The sequence below is a fragment of the Falco punctatus genome, assembly GCF_963210335.1.
Source record: "Falco punctatus genome assembly, chromosome: 3".
Classification (NCBI taxonomy): Eukaryota; Metazoa; Chordata; class Aves; order Falconiformes; family Falconidae; genus Falco; species Falco punctatus.
The window spans coordinates 29,853,123-29,864,900 of record NC_137582.1 but is presented as its reverse complement, the minus strand read 5'-3'; the positions used below and the strand labels follow the sequence as shown (position 1 = coordinate 29,864,900).

Sequence of the window (11,778 nt, the reverse complement as noted above, 5' to 3'; positions counted from 1 at the left end):
CGCCTGCGCCAAACCACGCGCGGCCGGGCTGGCCGGGGGCGGGGCCAGCGCCTCAGCGGCGCTCCGCGGGCGGGGCCTGCCTCGGCGCGCGCCGGCGTCCTCCTGCGCAGCCCCCCGTCCCTCCCACACCGGGCGGCACGCGGCGGCCCCCGCGCTCTTTTACCTGTCGCAGCCCTGCGGGAGACTTCAGGCCCTGATCAAGGAAGCCCGCCTGAGCCTCTCGCGCCCTGTGGGGACTGTCACTTCTGCCACAGGGCCGATGTGGAGGGCCGCGGTGTGGGGAAAATAAATCCCTCTGGCACCACAGGCCGCTGGGCCCGTATACACCGGTGCTGGTGTGACTCCGCGCTTCCCTGCTGCGAGTGCTGAGCACCCCGGTGCCCTGTGGAGCAGCGGCGCCCTCCTTGCACCAGGCCCGAGGGTGTCTGCCAGGCGCTGCTGCTGCCCGGCGGCCATAAACAACCTGTCCCCATGAGATACTGCCTCACACTGAGCCAGCACCTGGATTTCAAGCAGTAAATGTGCCACTGACCTTAGGAATAGCTCTGGGAACTGAAGCCGCCTGCGTTAGCGGGTTCAGCTTTGGGTGCCCTCAGTAAAGCTCCTGGGTTTGGCAGGGGCAGTGGTGCTTCTCACCCACCCGGCTGTGCAATGGCCTTGGCCCCCCGAGAGCAGCTCTGTCCTCCGCTGTGCTGGAGTCGCCGTGCACCCCCGTGGGCTCTGGAAACCATCATTAGCTTGCTGAACACACGAGCACTAGCTATGAACATGGCTACGATGTGAGGTTCTTCTCCGTTTCAGGCAAAGAATAGTTGTGATAGATCCCAGGGTGGTGTCCAGTCTAGGACAGACACCCCAGGCTGGTGCAGGGATGAGCAGCGAGTGCCAGTTCGGCTGGTGCCTGCCTGGGTGTTGCGGAGACAAGCAATGTGGGTGTTCAGGGTGTGAGTTTAGGGGGTTCCCCTGTGACACCCCACCAGGAGGAGGCCTGGGCATCCACCCACAGGACAGGTCTTCTGCCGGTATGACAGCATGCTCTTAGGACGCACCACACCAGAAAGGCACCCCAGTGTATACATTTTCTTACAAAATTGCAAAGCTAGTGTAAAAGTTTTCTGGACTTGCCTGGGTTAGCACAAGCCTGGGAGAGCATTGTGCTTGTTTGCTTTAGGAAGTCTGGTGCCTTTGCCGATATACAATGCGCATCAACAAACTCAAAAGCCAAGCCAAAACATGTTGTATTCAGTTATTCTAGTATTCTTATATTAATAGAGTTTATTTCAAATAAGGGAAATAATTTATAGCAATATACTACTATGCATTTCAACCGGTGCGGCTACCTCCATGCTAACTTTTCTCTGGTATATGATCACACACATTACCAAAATATTTATGACAGAATAACCCTCTCAGTGACATGCAGCCTTTAGTCAAAATCCACATCATCGTCCCAACCATTTTTTAATGTGTAGATACTAAGTAGCAACCTTAGGTTTTGACAGATCATTTTAAGCACCTAGATTAAGACCTAAGCTGCTAACACTGAGATAAAGATTGTTAGAAAAAAATACCACCAAACTTAAGTGGAGATTGACTATGCCAGGTGAAACTCAGGCATTGCTTCATCTCTATTTGTAAAGTCCTCTGGGAATAATTTCTAGATTAAGCACATAAAAATATTATATATAGTATATAAATAATAATATATGTTACATTTTTATGTGTCTCTATAGCCCAATGTCACTTACTGAAACAAAATAATTTTCAGCCTTTTACAGGCTATAAATAAATCAGTTTTGAAGTATACTTCAAACTTTTACTTTCTTTGGCAACTAAAAGGTAAACTTCATTCTGCATCTCATTTATTTTCTTTGGCAACTAAAAAGTAAACTTCATTCTGCATCTCATTTTTTCTCTTGTTCCATGTCCTCTCCATGTCCCATACTCAGGTGCATTGCTGTTATTCCTCCCATCAGACAGCTTCTCCATCTCCAACAAACAAGAGATCCAGGAAGCAGCTGGCAACGTCAGCAAAAGCAGCACTGCTTCTCCCAGCACTAACAGCAGGCCCCGTGGCCACATCCAGCCCTCCTGCCTGCCCCACTGACCACATTCAGCCAGGGAGGTCAACTCCTTCATGGGCTGAGTTCGGTATTGCTTTGGCTCAGGGGCTCTGCGTGCTGGTGCTCAGTTTGGCAGTGAAGATGAGCACGCACGCAGGGCAAGCAGAGCCCTCCTCCTCCCTTCCTGCTTCTTCCACCCTGGCCTTACTCTGCTTTTGCCTAGTGAGAGGGCAGGGGCAGGGTTTCCAGCAGAGAGGGAGATAATTTAATTCAAATGTGGAGAGCAGTAGTCTTGAAAGACATCTCTCACCGCCTTTCCCCCTTAAAATGCTGATAAGGTGGTGTAAGAAAGCACAAGTGAGAGGTATGAATTAGGAGAGTGAGAGCACTGCAAGAAACATCACTGGTGGAGCATTGACCTATCCCCAAAACCTGGAGAGCAACGTTATCATTTTGAACCTAGAGATAAGTGAAACCAACTCAGTGTATCTGAGAAATTCTAAGTGATCTAGCAGATGGAAAATATCTTAAGACCATAAAGAAGCCTTATTTTCTTTGAGTCTGGACATGCAATCACAGATTTGTGAGTGACTGGAGTAACAGTCTAATGGCCGCCCTTTAGCTGGGGCCATAACTTCATGATACATTGACTTTGGTAAAGATGGCCACCAAAGGAGTTCCCATCCTGAGCCTTTTTTTTTTTCCCACAGAGCTGTTCTTAAGTCAAGCCAGTGCTTTGTTTGGCATCCTGTGGCAGCACTGACAGAGCTGGTGGGATGTCCTGCTGGGGGTGGAAATGTGTGGCCCTGGAGGATGAGACGAAAGCGCAAGGCAGGGACCTCCCGCAGCAGCACTGGCACCAATGACAGTGTATCTGCAAAGAACAGTCCAGGCCATGGTGGCCGGGTATACTTGTACCTGCGGATGGACAAGCAAGTTCATACATTTTCCTCGGCAGCTGGGGCTGGCTAGGATCACCTGTGGGGTTTCTTGCAGCAGTTCGGCTGGAAGGAGTAAGCGCTGGGCTTGCTGCAGGTGTGGGCCCGTCTATGCAGCGCAGGCACCCGTGTTTCTGCAGAGAAATCCCAAAGGAACTTTTTATCCACGTTATGGAACCCAAACGTTACCCCCTCAAACGCAATGGTAGTAATACTGTCAGCTTGTCAGTGGGGTGGTCGCATTGTTCATTGAAAAATGACATGTAATCCGATGACAGTAAAATGAGGCATTAAGGGAAAAGGTGTGTGTGTTAGTTACATGTGCTGTTGTAGGTGCTGTGTATAGTTAACTGAGAGAAAAGGTTGGGACGAAGAGAAAGAGAAAAAATAATACTGAAGTCTAGACAACGAGCAGTACATGGACATCCTAGAGCCTGTTAAATTATCTGAACTTCTGAGATCTTTATAAAGCTGAAGTGGCAGCACTGCTGACCCTGAGAGAAAGTGGGGATCATCCTGGCAGCCAGGGACGCAGAAGAACATCTGAAGCTGTACCGCTGCTTACACTCCTTCCCTGAGCATCAGCAGGCAGTGATCCTGAGCAAAAAGCTCAGGACTTGCTCCTTGTCAGAGCTTCTGGGTGCCTGACACAATAACAGGTGCTGACCCGTTACTGGCAAAGAACCAGAAAATGTGTGTGATGTGATGGACGGGGGGCTTTCAAGTTTTAACCTCTGCTAAAGCCACTGCAAGGGGGGGGCAGCATACTTTTAGCTATCCTTCAGGTGCCAAAGGTCACACACTAACCCTGAAAGACAATATTCAGTTCAAAAAAAGAAGACTTATCTTTTGAAAAGCTAGGCTACATCTTTATTTTACCAATATGACCAAAGCATACTATTTGATAAGATGAAAATATGCAAAAATCCAATCCTTTCTTATGTTTTTAGTCCCATCAAAATCTCCGCACAATTACACAGTGTTGTGTGAACACCTGCAGCCATTGCTTTCTCTTTTGCACTTGTCAGGGCTATTAAAAGTGACAGGCTGTGTTCTCTGATAAGCGTCACTTTTACGGCAAATGCAAACATGTTCATCCGATTTTCACAGGGTCACACCCCGAACCATCCCCTGTATTGGCAGGCAGACACATGCAGCATTTTGTTTCAGATAACTGAGAATTTGGAATCCCAGTAACGCGCAGGCCTGCTGGATCCAGTGCAAACCCCTGCTAGGCCACTCTTCCAGCGACCTTACTGTGAGAAAGGAAAGAAGGAAAGAAAAGAGCTGTAGAGGAAACTGGGCCAGACACAGAAAGGTTATCTCATTAGGGAATGGGGAAATCTTGAGGTTAAATACTGTCTATCATGAATACCTGGGTATCTGCACACCTTGGATATATTTTCAGCCAGTAAAAGGATGCTAAGGGGTATGTATGTATGCACGTATATAAATATATACATATGTAAATACATACATTTGTAGACCTATATGTGTAGCCAGCTTAAATATCGTGCCGGTACAACAGTATGGTGTATCTTCTAAAAGCCAAATTGTGCAGAAATTAACAGATGCAGATTTCTAACGATAGTAATTGGTCAGATGAGAAGATCTTTGGGTTCCCTCCTTTCCAGGAAATTACAAGGAGCTAAGTTCCAAAGTCATTGCCATCCCAGGCAAAACAAACCCAGCAGTTCCAGAAGGCAGTTCTCTGCAGTTCATAAATCAGCATCACGGAGCAGCCTTCAATGGAACTACACAAATTTGCATCAGTGGAACGTTGGGCCTGAATTATCTGTCACAATAAACAAGTTAGAGTGTTTTATTGCCTGGTCAGTACTGGTCTTTCAGTACAGAATACCTAAAGACTTGAGAAAAGGATTCACAGTTTTAAAAAAGAAAACTCTTGATTAATATAATGTTTTGAAAAGTTTACTGGATTTGGGTCTATCAGAAAGTAGATATAAATTCAACAGCTGCAGTAGGAATCATATATAAAATATTCAACATTATTAACAGCTAGCGAGCTGTGGAATGAGTGAAATAAGTTTGAACATGTAGTACTGGCCTGGGGAACTTAAAAATTGCCATGACCTTACAGAAATCTTTACGAAGTTTGCTTTTGGAAGTGTATTTCTGCTTGCGTATAAGGGGACGTAGGCATTTGTTGCTTTACTTCTGGAGACAGAGCTATCCCTGAACACTTCAAATTTAATTTGCTTTTAATTTCCCAGTTTATATTCCTGAATAAAATAGTTTTGCTTTATAAAAACAACTAATTCCAAGGTGACTGTTTAGTTTGTTTGTTGTTAAAGGTTATTTTTAGCTACTTTGGTACTGCCTTCATTTAGGGCAGTACCAGTGTGGTTAAGGTTAGAGAAGGCAGGGAGGCTGCGGAGAGGTGCCCTGCCCAGGGGAAGGGACGGGAAGGCTACCAAGGATTTCCATCTGCCAACATCAAGCTGCAGCTGCTGGATCACTTGCAGTCATTTCTTTGGGACTCTGTGCAAGCATGGGGCATAGCTTGTGCGTGCTGCTGCCACAGTCCCTGCTCCCACACCCTCTCACTCCCTGCCCCTGCCTTCTCATGCCACCAGCAACCCACCCAGGAACCTCATCTCATGCTCAGTCCCACATTTATGTCTCACCTCCCCAACCCTGAGACTCCTACTTCCAAAGCTCCTCACCCTGACTGTTCACTGGAAAGTGTGTGTCACTACCACTGATGCTGACCAAAAGGTTAGTGTGCTAAAACAATGACACATATTATCTAGAAAGTAGAAATAAAAAGCGTGAGCCTACTGGCATCAGCCCCAGCCCTGTCTTGGCCTCAGTGGTGTTTGCTTGGACATACAGAGGCTTGAAGAAAGAAGCACACACCAGTCCGTGTTTGCACAATGAACTCTTGATTGGCATGTGTAACCCGCCCCACGGTAAACCCATGGGAGTTACCGCTTTTGGTGGCGGGGTGGGCATCCTGGTGCTCCCAGCAAGGTAGGACAGTGGCACAGACGCAGCTGCAGAGCAGCGTGTCATCCCACGGGAACGTGTTTGTGCTGAATGATCTGCAGAGGGCACGAGTTGTCCAAGCCTGACCCGGTATGTGGCAATACAGCTGATACGCTGAGCTGCAGCCCTGCCCTGCCATGGCCCTGCCTGCGTCCAGCTCCAGCACTGGCTCCGTTCTACCCCGCCTTCCTGCTGGAAAGATGCAACTTCTTTACCTGTGGGAGGAGGGGAGATGACGATGAAATTGTTATTTAGCGATTTCAGCAGTCACCTGCCAAACAGCCCTTGGGTTCTCATTCCTATTTCTGTACCTTAGCCAAGACCTGTTTAAAGAACGTGAAGTACCGAGCAGCCCTGCCCCTGTGCCCCCCACTGAGCACCCTTGGCTGCCGATGCGATGCATGCCCACACATGTTCCCTCTCTGGCCTCATAAATCTTAAATTCCTTTCTTCACTGTTTCAGGAAGACGGATGGTAGGTGCACTCTGCACAACTCACCCTTTGGTTAGGACACGGAGGGAAGCAGGTACAAAGCTCTGCAGGCAAGAGGAAAAACTGAATGTAGCTTTCCTTTTCTATTTTCTTCAGTGCCCAATGCTCAATGAGTCTGTCCTGGTGGCCTGGCCTCCTTGCTTTGCTCTCTGAAAGGACATCACAGAAGAAAGGTGGGATATCAGATGTGTTTGCCATCCCTCCCTTGCATACATGCTGTCTGCAGGCAGCTTGCTCAGCTGTCAAGACTCCTACGCAAGCACAGATGCTTCTACTTTCTGACCTGTGGCAGCAGAGCCCAACCCAGTTGGTAGGCAGCAGGTGGATGCCGGGGTGTCTTCACACACACATCCACCTCTGACACAGAGGTACCCACATCTGTGCTGTACAGGGACCCCACAGGTGCTGTGGAGGGAACCAACCCAGATGCCACCACAGCACTGTCAGGATTTCACGCCAGCAGCATGAACATATTTCTGAAATTAAGTTGCTAAGCTCTTCATTGCACTCGTGCTTTTGTGCAAAGCAGCATGCTTTGCTAATGCTAAATTTACCAGCATTTCACTGTCTAGTGTCTGGTAGAAAACTTAAATATAGCCACAGTGAAACCTACACAGCCCATGTTTTTTTCTACTGTTTTTAAAGTGTCCTACAAATGAATTCGAGCCGAGGAAGATGTTAATGTGTTTAGGCTTAATGTGGTGTATGTTTGCCAGCTGATTCCCCAGTGACACGGGTGCACTTGGTGAGCGCTGCGCACACAGTGAGTCTGACGGCTCCAGGGTCACCTTGCATCCATACAGTACATACCTATCTGTATCAGTCTTTTCCAGGTGTACCAGAGCTTGACGCTTGTGCTACAGTGATAGCACACATACCATACGGTATACAACATATCCAGGATTTCCATATGTCCTGCAGCCTTGGCTGGACTTATTGCTACTGCTCCACCTTGGCTGCAGGACATCAACAAACCCTGGACAATTGTCCAAAGGCAACACAATTTGGGTAAGTTTCTGGATGGATAAAAAATGTTTGTTTAGAAGAATGGGTGATTGCTCTAAATGTGAAGGACATAATGAAACATGTCTTGCGTGCAATAAATAAAATGCACTGGACCTGTTTATGCAAGCAAATATATGGCAACATTCTTCACTCCTACCCTATGGAAAGTTTCTAAGCTACCTGGACTTCTCTGGACATCTGCTGATTTGCCTATATGCAAATATAAAAATCCTGTTATCTGGATTTTACCTTTAAGGCCGACGGTAAGCATGTTACCGGTGACTGCTGACTCCAGAGGACTCTGCAACCCAGGGATATCTTCTCGCCTCCCAGCTCCTGTGACCCCAGGGTCTCACCATCCCAGTCCCACCGGTGTATCTGCTGCTGTTGCCATTTGCAGGGAGGGCCAGTAACGGGGCTGAGCCCCCCGCCCCATGTGGGGACAGGCACACACCCCTGGGACACTACAAATGCCTACAGGTACCAGGCAGGCCCTACGTGCAGGTAGCCCAGACCTGCTGCTCCTCTGCAGTTCCCCGCAGGAAGCCCGCAGCCTCGGCCGCAGGTTCACAACACAACCACTTCCGTGGACCCTCACACATCAGCCTGGCTCCAAACCCGCCTGGTACCCCTGCCCCGCGCCTGGACCCTCACGCCCGCCCGCTGGGTCTCCCCCTGCGCCACGCTGACCTGGCTGGATGTTTGCTCGTGGGTTTTCCCGACGGGCACACGCACCAGGTTAACGCGCGGGCAGCGCAGACCTTGCGGCTCCGCACGCGGCACAGCGGCGCGCCCGGACGGCTGTCCCCCGCCGGCGGGGGGGCGTCGGTCCCCATCGCCAGGCCCACCCCTGCGGCCCCCCCGGCTCCGCCGCTCGGCGGCAGCTCCGGCCCCTCCTCACCCCGCCCCGGGCCGGGCAGTCGGGCAGCGGCTGCAGCGCCGGCCGCCGCGCCCCGCCATGGGCTGCTCCAGCAGCGCCCGCAGCCGCGCCCCGGAGCCGCCCCCCGGAGCCGCCGCGGCCGCCGGGCCGCCGCCGCGGGGTGAGCCGAGCCGAGCCGAGCCGGGCCGGGGCGGGCGGGGGGCTGCCCGCGGGGCTGGCGGAGGAGGGCGCATTGCGGGGAGCAGCGGGGGGCCCGTCCCCGTGTCCGCGTCCGCGCAAACCCGGCGGGGGGCCGGGGCCGGCAGGTTTCTCCCGGCTCTGCGCTGTGCCCGCGCCGTCGGGGGAGCTGCGCCGCGTCGGCGGTGGCCCCGCAACCCGCTGCCGCTTGCGCAGGGCTGGGCTGGTCGCTTCCGCGCCTCTCCGCAGACTTTCTTTTTTTTTTTTTTAATTGTATTTTACAGACAGGTCGTGCGGCTGCTGCTTTTATATAATACCTTGTAAATCCAATGCTCCCCGCTCCGAAAAAAAATAATTAAAAAAAAAAAATAGCGAACTAGCAATACCAGACCCAGCGATCCTTTTGCTTACAACCCCAGCCCAGGCTGCAGCACCCGCAGTGCTCCTGTGACTGCACTTTGGCTCAAGTCATAGAGGATTAATTTTGGGTGTTGTGGGTGCAAGGCATTTTGATTTGTAGGATGTTTCATAAGAATATCCTTGCTCTTCGGTGGAAGTTCAATGAAACTTTGTTTCCATATTGGTGGTATTTAGCTCTTGGCTCGAAGGGAGGTTTGGAAACACTTTGAAGAGCCCGAGGCTGCAGGTACAGATAGTGGCCCTTCCAGAAAGGTGGATGTTGAAGATAAATACAGAAAAGTTGTTTGTATTTCATTGTGCTACATTTCTTTCCTGTATTCTTGAGTTACAAGTGTCATCTGTTGCTGTTACTCTGGCTGCAGCATCTGTGCTTTCTGTATGGGTTTAGTTTCCGTGTGTTGTCTGGCGGTGGTGTGGTTTGTGACCGCAGAGATGATGGCAGGTTGCATGGGTGGGCGTTCTCTATGTGGCAGTGAAGCCAGCATATTGCTGCTAACCGAGGAGCCCCACTGAAAACACCAGCAGAAATCTCTTTGTACTGTACTTGCTGCCTTGTTCACCTGGTCCGTGTACCGAATTCCTCTGCCTTCCCATCCTCTGCTGAAAGAGGTTTGCACAGGAGCACTGAAGAGCTCAGGGAAACAACTGAAGTAATTTGTTCTGAGCATTTTAGGAATTCTGTCCATGTTAGGATAGGTTATGAAATGTACTAAATACATAAACTAATGTCATGGTAATGATAAAGTGGTTTGTAACTACAGCTGAAAGATCTCCGTTAACTGGGTAGTTACTGGCCAGACATGTTAGTTAGTTTCTAATTTAGTATAATGAGAGGGTAATTTGAAAGAAACTTCTCTGAATGTGTTAATAGGGGGGAAAAGGTATTTAATTTCCTTCCATTGATGAGTAACTTGCAAAAATGTGAGTCTTTTCCACATGGAAAGAAAGAAGGCAAAGCAAAAAATACTGTAGCTATGGTCCACTTAAATTCACTGTGCTTGTCATTATTTCTCCAGCTGAAATTGTCTACAGCAGGGAAAATAAAACCTGTAATTTAAAAAATGAAATAGAACTAGAAGGCATCTTAGGAATGTTGACTGCCACATGATGTTCATTCTTCTTGGGAATAAAGGTATTGAACAGATTACTGGGCAGATTTATTTTTTCCGTATTAGAGAATTCTTTGCATTTCAGATGAGAGCAGAGGAATGCTTCCAGGGCTCCCAGCGGTGTGGCTCTTGCGTTGCGTGGCAGTATTTTATAACCCAATCTCTAGAAAACATCTCGATGAAGAGAGGCTAGCTGGCAGTTACAGGGCCAATGTTTATAGGAACGGCAGGAGATTCCTAGTAATAATGGGTTTGAATTGTTTCTTTTACTGGTAATACCAGTTGAAAACTGTGTAACATGCTAGTTTTCACGGCTCATTTATTTCTGTCTGTAGGTCTTAAATGCTCCCTGTTCACCTGGTACCAGGCAAGGTGAAGGCATGAGAAGTGTCTAAAGGGGTAAAAACATGAAAGTGTGAAAAGATCAAGTGTCTGGTCTCTGAGCATACACAGTTGGGTTTTTTAATCACTACTTAGAGTAGCTTAAGTTTAAGACTTATTTGCAGTTATCTGATTTGGTAGCTGTTTCATGTTGAGCTCCGGGTTAGGAAAAGGTGTGCCTGGAAGGCACAGTGTGATAAAGACGTAGAGAAGGTAAGCAGGGAAATATATTTGCTGTTTCTTGTAACCTAAGAACTACGTCACTTGATGAAATGACTAGCAGCAGGCTTAAAACCAGCCAGAACATGTTTTACCAAGGGTGTAAGTTGGCTGTAGACCTCATTGCCACTGGTCATGGTGGAGCCTAAGAGTGCAGATGGATTGAAAAGGGGCTTAGGCAGGTTCACAGAGCGATGTCTATGGACAGCCTGAAACCCTGGGTCCCTCTGCCCTTTCCACTGCCCCTCGGCAGCTGTCGGAGGCAGTGTGCCACCCTGGGTGGGTCTGTGGTCTGAGGCGCGTAGCTGAGCTATACCTCTCTGAATCTGGAGGGGTCAGTTGGACCATGGACAGCTTTACAGTTCCCTGAAAAAATGAGATTTTACGTGTCCCATAGTCAAAGCTTTCTGTCTGTCTTGACATTCCAGATTCCCTGCTCTTGCTTTTCTTCTGGCTTAACTGTCCTTCCCCAGGTCTGTGGGCACACGCTGACCGGGTGATGCTTGCTGGAGGTGCTTTGCTTGAATGCCTCAAAAGAACTGTGAAGTTATCTTAAGAGCAGCAGTATTCAAGGGGCTGTTTTAAGGACAGGATGGTTGGTTTTGTGGGATTTTTTGCTGTTCAGCTATGTGTGTATGAAGTATCATATAGTTCTGCTCACTGGCTTTGACACTGCAATCATCATTTTCTTCAAAAACACAATTTTTCCAGGTTTGTAATTATTATATAAACAGATTTTGTACATGAATTCCCAGGGTTTTCATGCTGACATTCCTTTGGAGTAGGTTAAGTACAAGCTCTTGTCAAACTGAATTTAATCAGAAAGTGATTAAGTTAGTCTGATAGGTAGATATAGCTCATTTTGACTCTTCAACTGTTATCCTTAAATACCTGTCAGAGTAATTTTGCCACTTCTTTATTCATAAACCTTATCTGCCAAAATGGCCCATCGCTTTATTTAACCAGTAAGTTGGTGAAGGATGAAAGAAGTGGAAGTTTTAATTTGTTTAGGCTTCCTGTTGTCGAATATTTTATTAGACAACGTGTAATATGAATGGTTGTTTAGTATTTAAAAAGACAGACAA

General features: G+C 48.5%; 1 protein-coding gene across 5 annotated transcripts in view; it reads left to right on the top strand.

The window, feature by feature from the left end:
• The first annotated feature begins 63 nt into the window (after window positions 1–63).
• Window positions 64–11,778, top strand: part of ERICH5 (glutamate rich 5) — a 21,073-nt gene continuing 9,358 nt past the window's right edge. For 4 of the 5 annotated variants that reach the window (XR_013926954.1, XM_080380133.1, XM_080380132.1 and 1 more), the window contains exon 1: window positions 8,427–8,547. Coding sequence is in view for 4 of the 5 variants with exons in the window: in XM_080380133.1 (XP_080236259.1) it covers window positions 8,466–8,547 (82 nt within the window). In the remaining variant the exon portion in view is untranslated. Of the gene's footprint in view, window positions 8,548–11,778 lie in introns of all 5 variants that reach the window. The other variant, XM_080380134.1, reaches the window with a different exon arrangement.